This window comes from Cherax quadricarinatus, chromosome 26, assembly GCF_038502225.1.
Source record: "Cherax quadricarinatus isolate ZL_2023a chromosome 26, ASM3850222v1, whole genome shotgun sequence".
Lineage (NCBI taxonomy): Eukaryota > Metazoa > Arthropoda > Malacostraca > Decapoda > Parastacidae > Cherax > Cherax quadricarinatus.
In genome coordinates this window covers 38,609,464-38,634,983 of record NC_091317.1, presented here as the reverse complement: position 1 = coordinate 38,634,983, position 25,520 = coordinate 38,609,464, and the positions used below count along the sequence as shown (strand labels likewise).

Sequence of the window (25,520 nt, the reverse complement as noted above, 5' to 3'; positions counted from 1 at the left end):
CCTCGTAAAAACTCTTCACTGCTTTCAGTAACCTACCTCCTACACCATACACCTGCAACATCTGCCACATTGCCCCCCTATCCACCCTGTCATACGCCTTTTCCAAATCCATAAATACCACAAAGACCTCTTTAGCCTTATCTAAATACTGTTCACTTATATGTTTCACTGTAAACACCTGGTCCACACACCCCCTACTTTTCCTAAAGCCTCCTTGTTCATCTGCTATCCTATTCTCCGTCTTACTCTTAATTCTTTCAATAATAACTCTACCATACACTTTACCAGGTATACTCAACAGACTTATCCCCCTATAATTTTTGCACTCTCTTTTATCCCCTTTGCCTTTATACAAAGGAACTATGCATGCTCTCTGCCAATCCCTAGGTACCTTACCCTCTTCCATACATTTATTAAATAATTGCACCAACCACTCCAAAACTATATCCCCACCTGCTTTTAATATTTCTATCTTTATCCCATCAATCCCGGCTGCCTTACCCCCTTTCATTCATAGTAAACTAAACTTAAAAAGGTAACACTTCAGCACCTGCTTGAGCACCTTCATTAGCACCTGCTTTAGCACCTGGTATTGCTGATTAATATAAACTGAAAAGCAATATAGTAAAAACAACATATATTAGAAATAGTACTACAGTGGTACCTTGACTTACGAGTTTAATTCATTCCGTGACCAAGCTCATAACTCAATTTGCTCGTATATCAAGTCAATTTTCCTCATTAAAATTAATTGAAATGCCATTAATCCGCTCCAGCCTCCAAAAAACCACCCCAAGATAGGCAGAAATATTCTTAATTACTTAACTTACTGCTACACTCTTCACTACTCCACCCACCACTTTCACTACTCTACCCACCACCATCACTGCTCCACCCACCACCTTCACTACTCTACCCACCACCTTCACTACTCCACCCACCACCACCACTATTCCACCCACCACCATCACTGCTCCACCCACCACCTTCACTACTCTACCCACCACCTTCACTACTCCACCCACCACCACCACTATTCCACCCACCATCATCACTACTCCACCCACCACCATCACTACTCCACCCACCAATATCACTACTCCACCCACCACTTTCACTACTCCACCCACCACTTTCACTATTCTACCCACATCTATCACTGCTCCACTCACCACCTTCACTACTCCACCCACCATTATCACTACTCCATCCACCACCATCACTACTCCCACCACCATATCTACTCCATCCACCATTATCACTACTCCACCCACCACCATCACTACTCCACCCACCACCATCACTACTCTACCCACCACCATATCTACTCCACCCACCATTATCACTACTCCACTGACCACCATCACTACTCCACTGACCACCATCACTACTCCACCCACCACTACCACACCACTACTCCACCCACCACTACCACACCACTACTCCACCCACCACTACCACACCACTACTCCACCCACCACTACCACACCACTACTCCACCCACCACTACCACACCACTACTCCACCCACCACTACCACACCACTACTCCACCCACCATTATCACTACTCCGTCCACCATCACTACTACACCCACCACCATCACTGCTCCACCCAGCACCATTCAGTCTTCACTGTTAAGTTTGTTAGTTTTGTTTCCAGTCCAATGATCCTTGAGTTATGGGTTACTAGAGAGCATTCTAAAGTCTATAATCCTTTTTTCATAGGTTTCATTTTGTAGTTAGAGGATATAATTTTCTTGTAAAATCTTCTGAATGGTGTGTTGTTGTGCACCAGTGCCATACCTGGGGATGCTTATAAGCTGTAGGCAATGCCATCAGTTGGGGGTGAAGAGGTCTTGCGTGTTTGTCATGGTTGATGGGGTGCAGTCAGCTAGGAGGTGAGAAGTGGGTGACGAATGTTGGCTAAATCCTGGGAATGACTTGGGATCGTCCACCATGATTGTTGTTGTTGTTGTTTTGTCGCCCCGGGCAGTGGTGAGGGTGGTGGATGATGCGAAGGCATCCTCATGACATGAGTGGTAATGGTGTCCTTGGTGCTTTGGTGCTTGACTTGGAATTTTTCCTCCTGTTTCCTTCCCATGTGAACACTGATGAAGATGATGTGAAGGTGCAGCTACTGTAAGTTGGTGGTAAACGTCGCCTGGCTGGTTGTACGTCTGGCAGCAGGGTTGATGTTTGGTATGCCGAGCAGTCCTCTTTTAATCAAATCTGGTCAGCTTGTTGACATCACTGTCAGTTGGAATGCATATTTTTGAACCAATTAGATATTATGTGAAAAGTTACTGTGGATATGTAGCAATGCTCTGTAATGTTACTAAAATTTACATAAAATGAAGAAGACTGAGGAAAAAAGTCTAAAGCCAGTTAGAAAGGATGTGGGAAGGTAGATGTAACTGTTACTAGTCAGCTTTAATCCGAGTAATAAATAATAACGAAGTGCTCTAAAATGCAAAATAACTGTTCGCTTTAGCACACTGTATACAAGTTGAAAACAAACATAAGAGAGAGAAATATTAAATATGCCTGATCCAAATCATTTAAATACAAACTAGGACCACACTGACAGACTAACTCCTTACTTAATCTTTCCAATAAACTTTAGGATGCCATTTGTGACATGAAAGAGAAAGTTATTTCACTGAAGACCTGACTGACACTGCAACACATTTTAGACAATGTTGCATATCATTCTAGTCAACCAGGATGCTCACAATGACTAACTTTATATCCCTTTCTGCTGTGTAAATTGTATTTTGTGTAAATCTATCATGGAAAGAGAAGTACATCAATAAACTAACCATCTACGCGGCCGTTATTCCTGCCAAGCGACGGTGTGGTAGGAATACTATAAAACTCCCCAGAATCACTACTGTCCAACTCAATACCATCATCTTCCTTCTTCTCATCAGGAGTCTCAGGAGTCTTCTTGAGACTGATGTCTTCCATAAAGTCAGCATCTTTCACTTGGCTTGCTTCAACCAACATGTTCAGAAACAGAACATCAGATGCACTCAGTTCCTGAGCACTTCGACTGTGAATAATAAAATGTATTTAATTTCACAAATTATGCAAGCTTTCCACACTATTAAAAAGAACTTTAAATATCACCCACTTGTTAATCAACATTTCCACAATAAATACATCCAATTTTGTAAGACTTATGCATACTATGCAGGAGTGGCTAATATAAACACTGTCCACATAACTTAATTTTACAACACCGTTAAATTTCTCGATCAACACGATGTTTTTGAATCAACCTTTTCTATAGTTATATCCATAACCCTTACCTAACCCTTAAACTGTCCAAACTTAGATTTACATTTGCGTGCGTAGCACTCCGACCTTGATTTTCTCCATTTGAAAGCATTTAAAAAAACGTAGATCTACATTCGGAGTGCTACGCGAGCAAACATAGATCTACGTTTGGACAGTTTAAGGGTTAAACAGGTTAGTGTAGTTATTCTTTATATCTCTTCATTCAGTATCATTGTGCTTTACTACTCATCCCATCCACCTGACATTAATACTGTACTTTTCAAAATCTTCATTTATTTTCAAAATGTCTTTTAACCTTCTCCTATTCAGGTAATCATAAAATAAAAGACCCAAGTTATCTTCATTAAATTTGTACATGTACTGCAACTGAAAAAATTATTATATATTTACTAGTCAATATAAAACTGTAGAAAACTTACCTTGAATATAATGCCAGCAACTTATTTCTGACAAAGAACAGAGCATGGCATGGAGTGAGATTGTTGGCAGGTTTGAGTTTGTCAAGCACAGCAGCCAAGGCCTTGACAGCTGCAGCAGAAAGCTCAGCATTAACAACCAACCTTTCAACTGCTTCCACTAAATAACTCTGCTCTTTTGCATATAAAGTCTGCCATACCTCCAGCAAACCATTGAGCAAAGTACTCTTCTCTTCACTCTTCTTCAGTCTGGAAAAAAAGATAAACCAATAGTATAGTAAATGAAAATAAACTATAAGATAATTATCAATAATAATATATGCACTTGTTATCACTTTCTCTCCACAGATACAGATATAATAAACATGAGCAATATTTAACATTTTCACTACAATTTTCTAAGAGAAAATATCAAATGTATCAACCATGTATCATGTATCAACCATTTTTTTTTTTTTTTTTTTTTTACAAGTCGGGCTTCTCCCACCGAGGCAGGGTGACCCAAACAAGAAAGAAAATCCCCAAAAAGAAAATACTTTCATCATCATTCAACCCTTTTGCCTAACTCACACATAATCACTGTTTTTGCAGAGATGCTCAGAACACAACAGTTTAGAAGCATACACCTATAAAGATACACAACATATCCCTCCAAACTGCCAATATCCCAAACCCCTCCTTTAGAGTGCAGGCATTGTACTTCCCATGTCAAAATAAAAATTATTATATTATTATATAATTATACAATTATATTATACAATGGGCTAGTAACCCCTTTTCCTGTAAAGATTACTAAAAAGAATAAGAAGAAAATTGTCAAAGTGGGAAGTCTGAATATGCGTGGATGTTGTGCAAATGATAAGAAAGAGATGATTGTGGATGTTATGAATGAGAAGAAGCTGGATGTCCTGGCTTTAAGTGAAACAAAGCTGAAGGGGGTGGGAGAGTTTCAATGGAGACGAATAAATGGGATTAGGTCAGGGGTTTCAGATAGAGTTAGAGCTAAAGAAGGAGTAGCAATAATGTTGAAGGATAAGCTATGGCAGGAAAAGAGGGACTATAAATGTATTAATTCAAGGACTATGTGGAGTAAAATAAAGATTGGATGTGAAAAGTGGGTTATAATAAGTGTGTATGCACCTGGAGAAGAGAGATGTGTAGAGGAGAGAGAGAGATTTTGGGAAATGTTGAGTGAATGTGTGGGGAGTTTTGAATCAAGTGTGAGAGTAATGGTGGTTGGGGATTTCAATGCTAAAGTGGGTAAAAATGTTATGGAGGGAGTAGTAGGTAAATTTGGGGTGCCAGGGGTAAATGTATATGGGGAGCCTTTAATTGAGCTATGTGTAGAAAGAAATTTGGTAATAAGTAATACATATTTTATGAAAAAGAGGATAAATAAATATACAAGGTATGATATAGCACATAATGAAAGTAGTTTATTAGATTATGTATTGGTGGATAAAAGGTTGATGGGTAGGCTCCAGGATGTACATGTTTATAGAGGGGCAACTGATATATCGGATCATTATTTAGTTGTAGCTACAGTAAGAGTAAGAGGTAGATGAGAAAAGAGGAAGGTGGCAACAACAAGTAAGAGGGAGGTGAAAGTGTATAAACTAAGGGAGGAGGAAGTTCGGGTGAGATATAAGCGACTACAGTGGACCCCCGCATAACGATATTAATCCGTTCATGAGAGCTCATTGTTATGCGAAATTATCGTTATGCGAATGAACTTTCCCCATAAGAAATAATGGAAATCAAATTAATCCGTGCAACACACCCCAAAGTATGAAAAAAAAACATTTTTACCACATGAAAATATTAATTTTAATACACACAAACTGAAAAAGGCATGCACAATTACATGACACTTACCTCTATTGAAGATCTGGTGATGATTGATGGGATGGGAGGAGGAGAGAGTCTTAGTGTTTAGAAGGGGAATCCCCTTCCATTAAGACTTGAGGTGTTAAGTCCTTTTCTGGGGTTACTTCCCTTCTTCTTTTAATGCCACTAGGACCAGCTTCAGAGTCACTGGACTTCTGTCGCACAACATATCTGTCCATAGTGGCCTGTACCTCTCGTTCCTTTATGACTTCCCTAAAGTGTTTCACAACATTGTCAGTGTAATAGTCACCAGCATGGCTTGCAATAGCTGTGTGAGAGTGATTTTCATCCATAAAGGTTTGCACTTTCAGCCACACTGCACAGATTTCCTTAATCTTTGTAGTAGGCAACTTCTTCAATTTCTCTCTCCCCTCATCCGAACCAGTTTCCTCAGGTCTGGCCTCTTGCTGTTGAAGTTGATCTAGCAGCTCATCAGTGGTTAGTTCTTCATTGTCCTCCTCCACCAACTCTTCCACATCATCCCCACTAACCCCCAACCCCAAGGACTTCCCCAATGCCACAATTGATTCCTTAACTGGCATAGGATTCCTAGGGTTAGCCTCAAACCCTTCAAAATCCCTTTGGTCTACACATTCTGGCCACAGTTTCTTCCAAGCAGAGTTCAAGGTCCTCTTAGTCACTCCCTCCCAAGCCTTACCTATAAGGTTTATACAATTGAGGATATTAAAGTGCTCTCTCCAAAACTCTCTTAGAGTCAGTTGAGTTTCTGAGGTCACTACAAAGCACCTTTCAAACAGAGCTTTTGTGTACAGTTTTTTGAAGTTTGCAATAACCTGCTGGTCCATAGGCTGCAGGAGAGGAGTGGTATTAGGAGGCAAAAACTTCACCTTAATGAAGCTCATGTCCCCATAAAGTCGCTCTGCCACGTCTGTAGGATGACCAGGGGCATTGTCTAACACCAGGAGGCACTTAAGGTCTAATTTCTTTTCAGTTAGGTAATCTTTCACATTGGGGGCAAATGCATGGTGTAACCAGTCATAGAAAAAGTCCCTAGTGACCCATGCCTTACTGTTTGCCCTCCACAGCACACACAAATTAGCCTTGAGGATATTCTTTTGCCTGAATGCTCTGGGAGTTTCTGAGTGATACACTAATAAAGGCTTCACTTTGCAATCACCACTAGCATTGGAACACATCAACAGAGTAAGCCTGTCTTTCATAGGCTTATGTCCTGGGAGTGCCTTTTCCTCCTGAGTAATGTAGGTCCTGCTTGGCATATTCTTCCAAAACAGGCCTGTTTCATCACAATTAAACACTTGTTCAGGTTTCAGTCCTTCACTGTCTATGTACTCCTTGAATTCCTGCACATATTTTTCAGCTGCTTTGTGGTCCGAACTGGCAGCCTCACCATGCCTTATCACACTATGTATGCCACTACGCTTCTTAAATCTCTCAAACCAGCCTTTGCTGGCCTTAAATTCACTCACATCATCACTAGTTGCAGGCATTTTTTTAATTAAATCCTCATGCAACTTCCTAGCCTTTTCACTTATGATCACTTGAGAGATGCTATCTCCTGCTATCTGTTTTTCATTTATCCACACCAGTAAGAGTCTCTCAACATCTTCCATCACTTGCGATCTCTGTTTTGAAAACACAGTTGAACCTTTGGCAAGAACAGCTTCCTTGATTGCCTTTTTGTTGCCCACAATAGTAGCAATGGTTGATTGGGGTTTATTATACAACCTGGCCAGCTCGGAGACACGCACTCCACTTTCATACTTATCAATGATCTCTTTCTTCATCTCTATAGTAATTCTCACCCTTATTCCTGTAGGGTTGGCACTAGAAGCTTTCTTGGGGCCCATGGTCACTTATTTTGCAGATAAAATCACCAAAAACACTGTAATAATACGAAATGTTCCGATTGTATGCTTGGATGTTACCGCGGAGGCTGGCTGGTAAACAATGCCACCGGCGGAACATGTGAGGCTGGCTAAGGCCGCACATTAGACGCGTCTCGGACGAACAGCGTTGAGCAGGTTTTTTAGCGGTATGCGAGGCAAAATCTTAGCGATAAAATGTATCGATATGCGGATTTAACGTTATGTAAGGCCAACGGTATGCGGGGGTCCACTGTATTGGCAGAAAGGTGGGCTAGTGCAAAGATGAGTAGTGGGGGGGTTGAAGAGGGTTCGAATAGTTTTAAAAATGCAGTATTAGAATGTGGGGCAGAAGTCTGTGGTTATAGGAGGGTGGGGGCAGGAGGAAAGAGGAATGATTGGTGGAATGATGAAGTAAAGGGTGTGATAAAAGAGAAAAAGGTAGCTTATGAGAGGTTTTTACAAAGCAGAAGTGTTATAAGAAGAGCAGAGTATATGGAGAGTAAAAGAGAGGTAAAGAGAGTGGTGAGAGAGTGCAAAAGGAGAGCAGATGATAGAGTGGGAGAGGCACTGTCAAGAAATTTTAATGAAAATAAGAAAAAATTTTGGAGTGAGTTAGACAAGTTGAGAAAGCCTAGGGAAGGTATGGATTTGTCAGTTAAAAACAGAGTAGGGGAGTTAGTAGATGGGGAGATGGAGGTATTAGGTAGATGGCGAGAATATTTTGAGGAACTTTTAAATGTTAAGGAAGAAACAGAGGCAGTAATTTCATGCACTGGTCAGGGAGGTATACCATCTTTTAGGAGTGAAGAAGAGCAGAATGTAAGTGTGGGGGAGGTACGTGAGGCATTACGTAAAATGAAAGGGGGTAAAGCAGCTGGAACTGATGGGATCATGACAGAAATGTTAAAAGTAGGGGGGGATATAGTGTTGGAGTGGTTGGTACTTTTGTTTAATAAATGTATGAAAGAGGGGAAGGTACCTAGGGATTGGCGGAGAGCATGTATAGTCCCTTTATATAAAGGGAAAGGGGACAAAAGAGACTGTAAAAATTATAGAGGAATAAGTTTACTGAGTATACCAGGAAAAGTGTACGGTAGGGTTATAATTGAAAGAATTAGAGGTAAGACAGAATGTAGGATTGCGGATGAGCAAGGAGGTTTCAGAGTGGGTAGGGGATGTGTAGATCAAGTGTTTACATTGAAGCATATATGTGAACAGTATTTAGATAAAGGTAGGGAAGTTTTTATTGCATTTATGGATTTAGAAAAGGCATATGATAGAGTGGATAGAGGAGCAATGTGGCAGATGTTGCAAGTGTATGGAATAGGTGGTAAGTTATTAAATGCTGTAAAGAGTTTTTATGAGGATAGTGAGGCTCTGGTTAGGGTGTGTAGAAGAGAGAGAGACTACTTCCCGGTAAAAGTAGGTCTTAGACAGGGATGTGTAATGTCACCATGGTTGTTTAATATATTTATAGATGGGGTTGTAAAGGAAGTAAATGCTTGGGTGTTCGGGAGAGGGGTGGGATTAAATTTTGGGGAATCAAATTCAAAATGGGAATTGACACAGTTACTTTTTGCTGATGATACTGTGCTTATGGGAGATTCTAAAGAAAAATTGCAAAGGTTAGTGGATGAGTTTGGGAATGTGTGTAAAGGTAGAAAGTTGAAAGTGAACATAGAAAAGAGTAAGGTGATGAGGGTATCAAATGATTTAGATAAAGAAAAATTGGATATCAAATTGGGGAGGAGGAGTATGGAAGAAGTGAATGTTTTCAGATACTTGGGAGTTGACGTGTCGGCGGATGGATTTATGAAGGATGAGGTTAATCATAGAATTGATGAGGGAAAAAAGGTGAGTGGTGCGTTGAGGTATATGTGGAGTCAAAAAACGTTATCTATGGAGGCAAAGAAGGGAATGTATGAAAGTACAGTATAGTAGTACCAACACTCTTATATTGGTGTGAAGCTTGGGTGGTAAATGCAGCAGCGAGGAGACGGTTGGAGGCAGTGGAGATGTCCTGTTTAAGGGCAATGTGTGGTGTAAATATTATGCTGAAAATTCAGAGTGTGGAAATTAGGAAAAGGTGTGGAGTTAATAAAAGTATTAGTCAGAGAGCAGAAGAGGGGTTGTTGAGGTGGTTTGGTAATTTAGAGAGAATGGATCAAAGTAGAATGACATGGAAAGCATATAAATCTATAGGGGAAGGAAGGCGGGGTAGGGGTCGTCCTCGAAAGGGTTGGAGAGAGGGGGTAAAGGAGGTTTTGTGGGCAAGGGGCTTGGACTTCCAGCAAGCGTGCATGAGCGTGTTAGATAGGAGTGAATGGAGACGAATGGTACTTGGGACCTGACGATCTGTTGGAGTGTGAGCAGGGTAATATTTAGTGAAGGGATTCAGGGAAACTGGTTATTTTCATATAGTCGGACTTGAGTCCTGGAAATGGGAAGTACAATGCCTGCACTTTAAAGGAGGGGTTTGGGATATTGGCAGTTTGGAGGGATATGTTGTGTATCTTTTTATGTGTATGCTTCTAAACTGTTGTATTCTGAGCACCTCTGCAAAAACAGTGATAATGTGTGAGTGTGGTGAAAGTGTTGAATGATGATGAAAGTATTTTCTTTTTGGGGATTTTCTTTCTTTCTTGGGTCACCCTGCCTTGGTGGGAGACGGCCGACTTGTTGAAAAAAAAAAAAATGGAAGTAAAAATGTATAATATTTTTTGCAAATATCAAATAAGAAAAGGAAAGAGTTGGAAAAAAGTTGTGATTTACAGAACATGAATACACAGATATTGTATTTGGAGTAATTTTAATATGATAACAAGAACTCTTAACATTAAAAAAAGTAAGTTATAACAATAACAAGTTTATTTTAGCATGATATATGTTTGCACAAAGGAGTGTAACAATTTGGTGAACATGCCAAAAGCCCCTTTATAATAAATGAAGCGCATTTCAGGAAAGCTTAAGATTAACTTAAGATTAACCCTTTCAGGGTCCAGAGGCCAAATTTCAAAGTGTCCAAGAATTTTCAAAAAATAGTTTTGTTATTTTTTCTTATGAAATGGTAGAGAATCTTTTTCTGAAGGTAAGAAAACAAAAAGTACGAAATTTGGTGGAAAACTGACAGAATTATGCTCTCGCAAATTTTTGTCAGCGATATTTACGCATCGGCGATTTTGCCGACTTTGACTCCCATTTTAGGCCAATTACATTATTCCAGTCAACCAAATTCTTAGTTATTTCAGTAGTATTACTTTTATTCTATCGATTGAGCACAAGAAATCGCCAAATCAACTGTTTCAACTACAAAAGAATGTGATCGGAAATTGGTAATTTGGCCAATTTAGTGCAAAGTTCAAAATATTCCAATTTCAAAATAGGGTCCAGAATAAACAATGCAGGCATTACTGGCACTAAACTAACATTTCCTCTGTTTATTAGTTATGTTTTTATGCTTTACAAATGAATTCCATTTTGATTTTTTATTCATATAATGAATTTTTATTCAAACCATAAAATGGAAGATTTACTTTTATGCAATATTGTAATAATTGTATAAATAATATCACCATATTTGTGAATGTATATTAGACCCACCAGCTGGCATGTACTAGACGTGTGAGGTCATTTGTTTACTCTTGAACATCGACAAAAATTTAACATTTTCACTACTTTGAGCTCAATTTCAAGCCATTTCCAGTACTAAAACCAATCAAAACCATCTCTATTTCTGTAATATATCTTCCATTCTATCAACTGAGACCAAGAAATTGCAAATACAACCATAAAAAACATACAAAAAAACACTGCAAAGTCACTGTTTTAATCGAAAATTATGGTCTAAGTTTTTTTTCTCTCATTTTGCACTGTGTGCTGCAGGATTTGTTTTATGTGGTGCACACATATCACATAGATGTATTCTCTCATATCTAGGCCCAAATTTACTTCTCACAGCTTATCAGAGTGAGCTGAGCTCATGGCATAGATCTACAGTTTGGACCCTCAACATAAAGCCATAGATCTACGGCATGGACCCTGAAAGGGTTAATAAGGCAATAACAGTGCTGTAATTTTACATATGATCATTAGGTGAGTTACAGTGAATAGAAAAAAAATTAATCTTCAACTAGTTCACGCTATATGGCTTTAGTAAGTTTGGTAGAGAATAATTATAGTTTTGATATAGTATATAAAAAATACAGTATGCATCACAATTTAACCTTTTCAGGGTCCGTCGCATAGACTTACGGCTTTGAAGCCAGGGTCCAAACCGTAGATCTATGCCATGAGCTCAGCTCATTCAGATAACCTGTGAGTGGTAAATCTGGGCCTAGATATGAGAGAACACATCTATGTGGTAAGTGTGCACTACATAAAACAAATCCTGCAACATGCAGTGCATAATGAAATAAAAAAAACTGCGACCATAATTTTGGATTAAAGCAGCGACTTTGCGGTGTTTTTTTTACAGTTGTATTTGCAATTTCTTGGTCTCATTTTATAGAATGAAAGGTATATTACATAAATAGAGATGATTTTGATTGGTTTCAGTAAAGAAAATGGCTTGAAACTGAGCTCAAAGTAGCAGAAATGTTCAATTTTTGCCAATGTTCAAGAGTAAACAAATGTCATCACGAGTCTAATACACATCAGCTGGTGGGTCTAATATATGTTAATGAATGTGCTGATATTATTTATACAATTATTACAACATTGCATAACAGTAAATCTTCTATTTTTTGGTGTGAATAAAATATCAAAATGGAATTCATTTGTAAAGCTTAAAAACATAACTAATAAACAGAGGAAATGTTAGTTTAGTGCCAGGAATGCCTGCATTGTTTCCTGGATCTTATTTTGAAACTGGATTATTTTGAACTTTGTGTTAAATTGGCCAAATTACCAATTTCCGATCACTTTATTGGGTAGTTGAAACAGTTGGCTAGGCAATTTGTTGTGCTCAATCTATAATATAGAAGTAATACTAGCGAAATAGCTAAGAATTTGGTCGACTGGAATAATGTAAGTGGCCTAAAATGGGAGTCAAAGTCGGCAAAAACGCCGATGCGTAAATATCAGACGCATCAGAATTCGCAAGAGCGTAATTTCGTCAATTTTCCATCAAATTTTGTACCTTTTACTTTATTACCTTCAGAAAAATATTTTCTACCATTTCATAAGAAAAAATAACAAAAAATTTTTTTGAAAATTCTTGGACCCTGGCTGTCACTCTAAGATCTGGCCTCTGGACCTTGAAAGGGTTAACCCAATTTAAAACAATGAAGTTGAAAGAATTTTAAGTTTGAAGTGATGATTAACCCCTTGACTGTCGCAAACCCAAATCCTGAGGTGTCTCCTGGTGTCACAAATTTTCAAAAAAAAAACAAAATTTTTTTATGAAATAACAGAGAATCTTTTACCAATTGTAATGACACCAAAAGAAGGAAATTTGATGGAAAACTGATGGAATTACGCTCTCGCGAAGTTAGCGACCTCAGCAATATTTACGAATCGGTGATTTCACCCACTTTGAGCCCTATTTTCAGCTAATTCCACTGTTCCAGTTGACCAAACTCATAGCTATTTCTTTAGAACTCCATTTTTTCCATCGATTGAATATATGAAACTGCCCATTTACTGATGTCAACTACCCAATAACGTGGTCTGAAATTTGCAATTTGGCCAATTTCACGAAAATTAAAAAATGACAATTTCAAAATAGGGTCCAGAATAAATAATGCAGACATTCCCGGCTCTAAAGTAACATTTTCTTTGTTCATCAGTCACGTCTCCAGGCCCCTCTGATATTACTCTTGCTTTCTATTTTGATTTTTTATTCAAACAAAAAATAGAAGATTTACTGTTATGCAGATTACTGCAATATTGTAATAATTGTATAAATAATGTCAACCCATTCATGAATGCATATTAGAATGGCTGCTTGGACATTTATTGGAAAATGGCATCATTTGTTTACTTTTGAACATCGGCAAAAATCAAACATTTCCCCTACTTTGAGCTCCATTTCAAGGTTCTTCTCATAGTAAAACCAATCAAAATCATCTCTATTTCTATAATATGTTTTCCATTCTATCAAATGAGACAAAGAAAATGAGAATACAACCATAAATACTATACGAAAATAGACCACAAATTCAGCATTTTAATTAAAAAAAAAACGGTCAGTTTTTTTTCTCATTATGCATTGCGTGCTGCAGGATTTTTTTTATATGGTGCACACTGACCACACAGACTCATTCTCTCACATGTGGGCCTACCAGCTTTCTCATGCTTGATTTGAAGCTGCTAGAATTTATGAGTATACATCAAAAACGGTGGCTCGTAAGACATATATATACAACTAAAACAGTCAAAGGGTTAAATAGCTGAGCAATCATAAAGCACAATATACAACAGTGAAATTGAAACAATTTTAAGTTTGAAGAAAATGATCAAATAGTTGAGCAGTCATAAATTATTTAGGAGTTTTCTGAGTAACTGGTAGGCTTTATGTGAAGTGTTTTTCTGGTTAATTCTGAGTGATGAGGTAATTTCTAAGTAGGGCCTTAAATTGATTTGCAGGCAGGGGCCCTTTAGTGTGTTCTGGCAATGAATTCCAGATCTTCGGGCTCTTTATGTGCATGGCATTTTTGCATAGGGAGAGATGGACATGAGGGATATCAAAGAGTGATTTGTGTCTTGTATTATGCCTATGTGTTCTGTTGTAGTTATCAAGGAGAATCTAGAGTGCTCTCTATTTACCCAAAACATGAGGATTAGCAACCCAGAGTGCCATCTAATGACACAAAACTCAAGGATTAGTGAACTAGAAGACAAACTGACAATCTTAACAAACATGACCAAGCAACATGCAAACCTGCAAACAACATACATAATGAGCAAATAGATTCCCTTACGACCAAGCTATCAGAAGCTACACAAGATTGGAGGTTAAACATTTAATCCCAATGGAGTGCATGCTTCCAGTATCAAAGGGACATGATTGAACAAGACAAGCTCCTAGACTCTGTTATTTTAACCCTTTCAGGGTCCCCAGGCCCTCTCCCAGACTTGTTCTCAGGGTCGCCAAAATTTCAAAAAAATAAAAATTATTTTTTCTTATGAAAAGACAGAGAATCTTTTCCTGATCATAATGACACCAAAAGTATGAAATTTGATGGAAAAATTACGGAATTATGCTCTCGCAAAGTTAGCGGTCTTGACGATGTTTACACATAGGCGATTTTGCCCAATTTGAGCCCTATTTTCGGCCAATTCCAGTGTACTAGTCGACAAAAATCATAACTATTTCGCTAGAACTCCGTTTTTACTATCGAACGAGTACAAGAAACCACCCATTTACCTATTTCAACTATCCAATACAGTGGTCAGAATTTAGCAATTTTGCCAATTTCACACAAATTTCAAAAGATGCCAATTTCCAAATAGGGTCCAGAATAAACAAGAAAGACATTCCTGGCACTAAAATAACATTTCCTCTGTTCATTAGTCACGTCCCCATGCACCTCTTACATTCTTTTGCTTTCCACTTTGAATTTTTATTCTCACAAAAATATAGAATATTTACTGTTATGCTGACTACTGCATTAGTGTAGAAATGGCATAAATAATATCAGCACACTTGTGAAAGAATATTAGGCTCACCAGTTGATGTGTATTGGACGCTTAGCATGATTTGTTTACTTTTGAACTTTGGTAAAAATCGAACATTTCTGCTACTTTGAGCTCAATTACAAGGTACTTTTCATTGTAAAACCAGTCAAAATCATCTCAATTTCTGTAATATGTCTTTCATTCTATAAAATGAGACTAGGAAAACTAGAATACAACATTAAATACCATACGAAAATACAGTGCAAAGTCGCTGTTTTAATCCAAAAACACGGTCAAAGTTTTTTTTTTCTCATTATGCACTGTGTGCTGCAGGATATTTTTATACTGCGCACACTGACCACATAGACCCATTCTTTCATATGTAGGCCTACCAGCTTTCTCTCACTAGATTTGAGGGTGCTAGAATTTAGGCGTACTAGTACGTCAAAAACCCTGGTGCGTAAGCTATACTAATACGTCCGAAACCCCGAAAGGGTTAACCAGCTCAGATGCAAACCATGACAACTGCACCAACAAAGCACTTCAGCTAATAAAAGATGAGATGCATATTAACACTGAAATCAGCCATATAAAATAAGCCCGACTGCTAGGCACGCCGGGTCAAAAGCAAAGTGTTATGTTAAGATTACATCGTCGATGTAAGGTACGCCTGTGTCCTCCACAGAGACTCCACGGGGCATTTGATGAACTGGAACGAGGCACAACTCGTTCTCACCGAACCAGACCTCAGACGCCGACGGTGCCTAGAAGCCTCACTAATCACCGTCACCGACACTATAGAACGCAACACTGGAAACTACAAAATTTCAAAAACATTGGCATACATGATACTTAAGCAGCACCAACCCAACAACACAGGAGTCACGTGATTTCATCGTCTACCCTCGCCTCGTATGGGCCAGTAGGCCTTCTACAGTGTTCCTCCATTCTTATGTTCTTATGACATTCCTCAGGTCACGTGCGTCACATCTCACTCTCCGCCTATATATATAATGTCTTTCTACCTCTGTATGTTAGAAGTGATCAAGGTTCCAGGACCAAAACGTTTTCTAATAAATATGTTATAGTGTTTGCTTACGTGTCTTTCTAAACCATGTTTTACTGTATCAATAAAACAGTATGATGCTTAGCAACATTAGGTGCTAAAAAAAAGGAACTAAATCAGGTGCTAAAGATTTAACTTTTAGACTGAATCCTAGTATGTATACCCAGTGCCTCGTACATTTTTAGCTTTAATTATAATCTTAATCTATATTTTCATATTAGTGATTAACAGTAACTGATTCTCATTTACTTAGCCACATAAGGTGCTAATTAAGGTGCTAAATCAGGTGCTAAAGTGTTATCTTTTCTTTGTTTTAATTTTTATATTCATTAGCGCCTTTATTTTTAGCTTTAAATTAACTATCTTAGTCCATATACGTATTCATATTTGTTAGTGGAAGGACTGAAACCTGAACAAGTGTTTAATTGTGACAAAACAGGCCTGTTTTGGAAGAAAATACCAAACAGGACGTACATTATTCAGGAGGAAAAGGCACTCCCAGGACATAAGCCTATGAAAGACAGGCTTACTCTGTTGATGTGTGCCAATGCTAGTGGTGATTGCAAAGTGAAGCCTTTATTGGTGTATCACTCTGAAACTCCAAGAGTGTTCAGGAAAAACAATGTCCTCAAGGCTAATTTGTGTGTGCCGTGGAGGGCAAACAGTAAGGCATGGGTCACTAGGGACTTTTTCTATGACTGGTTACACCATGCATTTGCCCCCAACGTGAAAAATTACCTAATTGAAAAGAAATTAGACCTTAAGTCCCTCCTGGTATTAGACAATGCTCCTGGTCATCCTTCAGACGTGGCAGAGCGACTTTCTGTGGAAATGAGCTTCATTAAGGTCAAGTTTTTGCCTCCTAATACCACTCCTCTCCTTCAGCCCATGGACCAGCAGGTCATTTCCAACTTCAAGAAACTACACAAAAGCTATGTTTGAAAGGTGCTTTGTAGTGACCTCAGAAACTCAATTGACTCAAAGAGAGTTTTGGAGAGATCACTTTAGCATCCTCAATTATGTAAACATTACAGGTAAGGCTTGGGAGAAAGTGACTAAGAGGACCTTGAACTCTGCTTGGAAGAAACTGTGGCCAGAATGTGTAGACAAAAGGGATTTTGAAGGGTTTGAGGCTAACCCTGGGAATCCTATGCCAGTTGAGGAATCCACTGTGGCATTGGGGAAATCCTTGAGGTTGGAGGTTAGTGGGGAGGATGTGGAAGAGTTGGTGGAGGAGGATAATGAAGAACTAACCACTGATGAGCTGCTAGATCATCTTCAACAGCAAGAGGCCACACCTGAGGAAACTGCTTCGGAGCAGGGGATAGAGAAATTGAGGAAGTTGCCTACTTCAAAGATTAAGGAAATGTGTGCAATGTGGCTTAAAGTGCAAACCTTTTTTGATGAAAATCACCCTCACACAGCTATTGCAAGCCGTGTTGGCAACCTGTACACTGACAATGTTGTGAAACACATTAGGAATGTCATAAAGGAACAGGAGGTACAGGCCTCTATGGACAGATATGTTGTGCGACAGAGGTCCAGTGACTCTCAAGCTGGTCCTAGTGGCATTAAAAGAAGAAGGGAAGTAACCCCAGAAAAGGACTTGCCACCTCAAGTCCTAATGGAAGGGGATTCCCCTTCTAAACACTAACACCATCAACACTCTCCCTTCCTCCCATCCCATCATCACCAGATCTTCAATAAAGGTAAGTGTCATGTAACTGTGCATGTTTTCTTCAGTTTGTGTGTATTAAAATTAATATTTCATGTGGTAAAAAATTTTTTTTGTTCATACTTTGGGGTGTCAGGAACGGATTAATTTGATTTCCATTATTTCTTATGGGGAAAATTAATTCGCCTAACGATAATTTCGATTAACATTGAGCTCTCAGGAACGGATTAATAGCATTAGGCGAGGGTCCACTGTATGTACGTCTTACGAGCCAGTGTTTCTGACGTATTAATGTGCCTAAATTCTAGAGGCCTCAAATCAAGTGGGAGAAAGCTGGTAGGCCCACATGTGAGAGAATGGGTCTGTGTGGTCAGTGTGCAGAGTATAAAAAAAAATCCCGGAGTATGCAGTAGACAATGAGAAAAAAAAAACTCCGACAATGTTGGATTAAAACGCCGGCTTTGAGGTGTATTTTTTGTATAGTATTTATGGTTGTATTCTCGTTTTCTTGGTCTCTCATTTGATAGAATGGAAGACATATTACAGAAATAGAGATGATTTTGATTAGTTTCATGATGAAAAGGACCTTGAAATTGAGCACAAAGTAGCAGAAATGTTCGATTTTTGTCACTGTTCAAGAGTAAAAAAATCACACCACGCATCCAATACACGTCAACTGGTGAGTCTAATATTCTTTCACAAGTGCACTGATATTATTTATACCATTTTTACAATAATGCAGTAGTCTGCATAACAGTAAGTCTTCTATTTTTTGTGTGAATAAAAATTCAAAATAGAAAGCAAGAGTAATATAAGAGGGGCCTGGAGATGTGACTAATGAACAGAGAAAATGTTATTTTAGTGCCAGGAATGTCTGCATTGTTTATTCTGAATCCTATTTTGAAATTGGCATCTTTTTTAATTTGTGTGAAATTGGCCAAACTGCCAATTTCTGACCACTTTATTGGGTAGTTGAATTGGTAAATGGGCAGTTTCTTGTACTCAATCGATAGAACAAATAGAGTTCTAAAGAAATAGCTATGAGTTTGGTTGACTGAAGCAATGGAATTGGCTGAAAATAGGGGTCAAAGTGGGCGAAATCACCAATGCTAATATACATCCGACATCGCTAACTTTGCGAGAGCGTAATTCTGTAAGTTTTCCATCAAATTTTGTAGTTTTGGTGTCATTACAATCAGGAAAAGATTCCTTATCATTTCATAAGAAAAAAATAATTTTTTTTTTCGAATATTTTGCGACACAGGGAGACAGTTTCAGAATTGGGTTTGCGACAGTCAAAGGGCTACACATCTGCCAATCCAGGAAATACGTATTACTGTTTGAACCTCGCATTAGTATTAAAGCTAAATAGAGATTTTAATACAAGTTAACCACTTTTATCTTGTCTAGATTTAAGTAGTTATTATGTATGTACTAGGATTAGTCTGCCCATGATAGTGGTTTTCTTTGTACTTAGCAAACCAAAATTATAATTACACATTGCAACCTCAACAAAAAAAAAAAAAAGTATCTTATCTTTATCTATAGTAGTTTGAGAGGAGGGTGAGTATATTATGTGTATGTAGTAGGAACAATACCTAGGTAGTAGGTTGGTAAACAGCAACCACCCAGGGAGGTACTACCGCCCTGCCAAGCGAGTGTACAACGAAAACCTGTAATTGTTTTACATGATGGTAGGATTGCTGGTGTCTTTTGTCTGTCTCATAAACATGCAAGATTTCAGGTATGTCTTGCTACTTCTACTTACACTTAGGTCACACTACATATACATGTACAAGCATATATACACACCCCTCTGGGTATTCTTCTATTTCCTTTCTAGTTCTTGTTCTTGTTTATTTCCTCTTATCTCCATGGGGAAGTGGAACAGAATTCTTCCTCCGTAAGCCATGCGTGTTGTAAGAGGTGACTAAAATGCCGGGAGCAAGGGGCAAGTAACCCCTTCTCCCGTATAAATTACTAAATTTAAAAGAGAAACTTTCGTTTTTCTTTTTGGGCCACCCTGCCTTGGTGGAATACAGCCGGTGTGTTGAAAGAAGAAGAAAGTAGGAACAATAATAAGTGTGGATGTTTTGCATATTAAACAAGGCTCTTAAAAAGTGGTGAAGTGTAATGTCTTGTGCATGAGTTCGTAATCAATCACACTGCAACTTTTTGTTGGGTTATTAAAGGTTTAAAGAGGTTTGCTGTGGTTGAGCCCCATGCACATATACCATAGGTGAGGTAAGGGTAAATGAGTGTGTGCTAAGGCACAAGAAGAGCCATTTGGGGTACATAATACCATATCTTTGAAAGGATGCCTACTGTTTTGGAGACTTTCTTGGATATCTGCTGTTTGAGACTGAAATCAAGGTGGAGACCTACAAATTTGCCTTCTGTGTGTCTTGAAATAGGTGAACCATTTATCAATATGTTTAGCTGTACATTTGAAGCTCTGTTTCCAAATAGCATGAAGTAGGTTTTGTCTATATTGAGAGTAAGTTTGTTGGTAGTCATCCAAGTAGATTTATTTATTTTTATTAACACGCTGGCTGATTCCCACCAAGGCAGGGTGGCCCAAAAAAGAAAATCTTTCACCATCATTCACTCCATCACTGTCTTGCCAGAAAGTTGCTTTACACTACAGTTTTTAAACTGCAACATTAACACCCCTCCTTCAGAGTGCAGGCACTGTACTTCCGATCTCCAGGACTCAAGTCCGGCCTGCCGGTTTCCCTGAATCCCTTCATAAATGTTACTTTGCTCACACTCCAACAGCACGTCAAGTATTAAAAACCATTTGTCTCCACTCACTCCTATCTAACACGCTCACGCATGCCTGCTGGAAGTCCAAGCCCCTCGCACACAAAACCTCCTTTACCCCCTCCCTCCAACCTTTCCTAGGCTGACCCCTACCCCGCCTTCCTTCCACTACAGACTGATACACTCTTGAAGTCATTCTGTTTCGCTCCATTCTCTCAACATGTCCGAACCACCTCAACAACCCTTCCTCAGCCCTCTGGACAACAGTTTTGGTAATCCTGCACCTCCTCCTAACTTCCAAACTATGAATTCTCTGCATTATATTCACACCACACATTGCCCTCAGACATGACATCTCCACTGCCTCCAGCCCTCTCCTCGCTGCAACATTCATCACCCATGCTTCACACTCACATAAGAGCATTGGTAAAACTATACTCTAATACATTCCCCTCTTTGCCTCCAAGGACAAAGTTCTTTGTCTCCAGAGACTCCTAAGTGCACCACTCACCCTTTTCCCCTCATCAATTCTATGATTCACCTCATCTTTCATAGACCCATCCACTGACACGTCCATTCCCAAATATCTGAATACATTCACCTCCTCCATACTCTCTCCCTCCAATTTGATATCCAATCTTTCATCACCTAATCTTTTTGTTATCCTCATAACCTTACTCTTTCCTGTATTCACTTTTAATTTTCTTCTTTTGCATACCCTACCAAATTCATCCACCAACCTCTGCAACTTCTCTTCAGAATCTCCCAAGAGCACAGTGTCATCAGCAAAGAGCAACTGTGACAACTCCCACTTTATGTGTGATTCTTTATCTTTTAACTCCATGCCTCTTGCCAAGGCCCTCGCATTTACTTCTCTTACAACCCCATCTATAAATATATTAAACAATCACAGTGACATCACACATCCTTGTCTAAGGCCTACTTTTACTGGGAAATAATCTCCCTCTTTCCTACATACTCTAACTTGAGCCTCACTATCCTCATAAAAACTCTTCACTGCTTTCAGTAACCTACCTCCTACACCATACACCTGCAACATCTGCCACATTGCCCCCCTATCCACCCTGTCATACGCCTTTTCCAAATCCATAAATGCCACAAAAACCTCTTTAGCCTTATCTAAATACTGTTCACTTATATGTTTCACGGTAAACACCTGGTCCACACACCCCCTACCTTTCCTAAACCCTCCTTGTTCATCCGTTATCCTATTCTCCGTCTTACTCTTAATTCTTTCAATAATAACTCTACCATACACTTTACAAGGGTATACTCAACAGACTTATCCCCCTATAATTTTTGCACTCTCTTTTGTCCCCTTTGCTTTTATACAAAGGAACTATGCATGCTCTCTGCCAATCCCTAGGTACCTTACCCTCTTCCATATATTTGTTAAATAATTGCACCAACCACTCCAAAACTATATCCTCACCTGCTTTTAACATTTCTATCTTTATCCCATCAATCCCGGCTGCCTTACCCCTTTTCATTTTACCTACTGCCTCACGAACTTCCCCCACACTCACAACTGGCTCTTCTTCACTCCTACAAGACGTTATTCCTCCTTGCCCTATACACGAAATCACAGCTTCCTTATCTTCATCAACATTTAACAATTCCTCAAAATATTCCTTCCATCTTCCCAATACCTCTAACTCTCCATTTAATAACTCTCCTCTCCTATTTTTAACTGACAAATCCATTTGTTCTCTAGGCTTCCTTAACTTGTTAATCTCACACCAAAACTTTTTCTTATTTTCAACAAAATTTGTTGATAACATCTCACCCACTCTCTCATTTGCTCTCTTTTTACATTGCTTCACCACTCTCTTAACCTCTCTCTTTTTCTCCATACACTCTTCCCTCATTGCATCACTTCTACTTTTTAAAAACTTCTCATATGCTAACATTTTCTCCCTTACTACTCTCTTTACATCATCTTTCCACCATTCGCTCCTCTTCCCTCCCACACCCACTTTCCTGTAACCACAAACTTCTGCTGAACACTACATTTTTAAACCTACCCCATACCTCTTCGACCCCATTGCCTATGCTCTCATTAGCCCATCTATCCTCCAACAGCTGTTTATATCTTACCCTAACTGCCTCCTCTTTTAGTTTATAAACCTTCACCTCTCTCTTCCCTGGTGGTTCTATTCTCCTTGTATCCCATCTACCTTTTACTCTCAGTGTAGCTACAACTAAAAAGTGATCTGATATATCTGTGGCCCCTCTATAAACATGTACATCCTGAAGTCTACTCAACAGTCTTTTATCTACCAATACATAATCCAACAAACTACTGTCATTTCGCCCTACATCATATCTTGTATACTTATTTATCCTCTTTTTCTTAAAATATGTATTACCTATAACTAAACCCCTTTCTATACAAAGTTCAATCAAAGGGCTCCCATTATCATTTACACCTGGCACCCCAAACTTACCTACCACACCCTCTCTAAAAGTTTCTCCTACTTTAGTATTCAGGTCCCCTACCACAATTACTCTCTCACTTGGTTCAAAGGTTCCTACACATTCACTTAACATCTCCCAAAATCTCTCTCTCTCCTCTACATTCCTCTCTTCTCCAGGCGCATACACGCTTATTATGACCCACTTTTCGCATCCAACCTTTACTTTAATCCACATAATTCTTGAATTTACACACTCATATTCTCTTTTCTCCTTCCATAACTGATCCTTCAACATTACTGCTACCCCTTCCTTAGCTCTAACTCTCTCAGATACTCCAGATTTCCCTCCACCGAAACTCCCCAACCCCCTTCAGTTTTGTTTCGCTAAGGGCCAGGACATCCAACTTCTTTTCATTCATAACATCAGCAATCATCTGTTTCTTGTCATCCGCACTACATCCACACACATTCAAGCATCCCAGTTTTATTAAGTTTTTCTTCTTCTCTTTTTTAGTAAATGTAGATATTTTAAGTAATTCATAATTTACAGTGTCTGTTAGTATAGTTAGGTTTGGGTGAGAGAAGACATAAGTAGTGTCATCTGCAAATAAAATGGGTTTAAGGAGTTTAGATGTGTTTGGGAGATCACTGATGTAAATAAGAAAGAGAAGTGGGCCAAGGACACCTCCCTGTGGGACTCCAACAAGAACAGGTTGTGTAGTGGAGTTGGCACCAAGTGTATACATACTGGTTTCTATTGCTAAAATAAGATTTTAAGTTATCGAGAGAGTGTCCTCTGACCCCGTAATGTTCAAGTTTTAGGTGCAATAGGTCACGGTCAACTGTATCAAAAGCTTTTCATAGGTCTATGAAAAGTTCCAAGGGAATTTCATTTTTTCGAGTGCCGAATATATTAGTTCAAGTACATGTATAACTGCATCGTCAGTACTTTTTCAGTCTAAATCCAAACTGACAGAGGTTAAGTATTTTGTAAGATTCTAAGCAGGAGTAGATTTATTTGTGAATTAATTTTTCAAAGAATTTAGATAGTAGGGGCAAGTTTGATATAGGCCTATAGTTGCTCAGTTCAGTTGGATCACCTCCTTTGAGGATCGGGGTAACCCTTGCTGTCTTAAGAATGGACGGGAAGGTGGAAGTTTCAATGGATTTGTTAAAAAGAGCTGCAATAATTGGTAACAACACATGAGAAGCTTTTTTATACATGAGTGGTGATAAGTTATTTAGGTCTCCTATCTTGTTCTTTAGAGTTTTGATGATGAGCGAGATTTCAGTATGGTTGAAAGAGTGGAACACCAAGAGTTAAATCAGAGTGAATGGATAAGTGATGGAAACTGCTCATTTTAATTCATAGGAGTTGCAAATAAATAAAAACAGTACTGAGTGGGACCAAGAGTCAAGGGCAGACAATGGGTGGTGAATGAATTATGGGTAGAAAAAACAAAATAAGAAGCAATGCAGCTTGAGGGATGCATGAGTCAGTGTGTCAACCCTAATGTTAAGATGTGCATTAATGTTGTTATGTATGTTGTATGTGCATGTGCTGTGTATGTGCTTGTGTTGAATGTGCATGTGTTGTGCATGTTATGTTTGTGTTGTGTTTGTGCATGTTGTGCTATGTGTTGTTTGTCTTATGCTCTGTGTTGTGCTTGTGTGTGCATGTTGTCTGAGACTGGGCCACAGGAGTAATAATCCACAGAACAACTAACATATACCAGTTATAATCATGATGAAATTCCACCATGATTATGTTGTCTTTAATTACATCTTAACAACGGTCAAGCAGTCTAACAAATTACAACAAAGGTTTAACCATTAAGAACTCCCAGTGGAAATAAATCATACAGTTTGACTACTGGGTTATTCTAGACTGAATCTACATGAAGTATATACATATATGCTTACACATCTATATGTCTTCATTTAGGGATTTACAAAATAAAACTTGTCCTAATCTCAGATACCCCTTGAGACTGGAAACTTGCAGAAAGAAAAAGGTGTCAAGAGAAAAGAAAATATAAAAGAATATAGTTAAGAGGTGATATGACTTCCAAAGGTTTTAAAAATTAAATTACATTGTATACAAATAAAAATCCACACATAGGAGACAAACTTATGACGATGTTTTGGTCTGACTTGGACCATTAACTAGTCGCAGTCGGATCAAGATGTCATCACAAATTTCTTTCTTCTATGTGCAGGTTATTTTTGTACTGTTACAGTCACAGTATTGCACCTTTTAATTCTTCATAAATACACTGTAATAGGAATCCTGAGCATGTACTGTACTATTTCTCACTTGCACAACTAACCCACAAATCAGATATAAAAAGTAGATAAACTCTCAGTCCTGCTAGGTAGTAGGCTGGAAGACAGCAACCACCCATGGAGGTACTACCGTCCTGCCAAGTGAGTGTGAAACTGAAACCTATAATGCTTTACATGATAGCAGGATTGCTGGTGTCATTTTTCTGTCTCATAAACATGCAGGAT

At 38.7% G+C, this 25,520-nt stretch overlaps 1 protein-coding gene across 1 annotated transcript in view; it reads right to left on the bottom strand.

The window, feature by feature from the left end:
* The window catches only part of HPS1 (Hermansky-Pudlak syndrome 1 protein), a 107,616-nt gene that overhangs the window by 55,355 nt on the left and 26,741 nt on the right, over positions 1-25,520 (bottom strand). Inside the window, exons 4-5 of the mRNA XM_070088942.1 lie at positions 3,720-3,965; positions 2,820-3,052 (exon numbers count right to left, since the gene is read on the bottom strand). Of these exons, the coding sequence (XP_069945043.1) occupies positions 2,820-3,052; positions 3,720-3,965 (479 nt within the window). The remainder of the gene's footprint in view (positions 1-2,819; positions 3,053-3,719; positions 3,966-25,520) is intronic.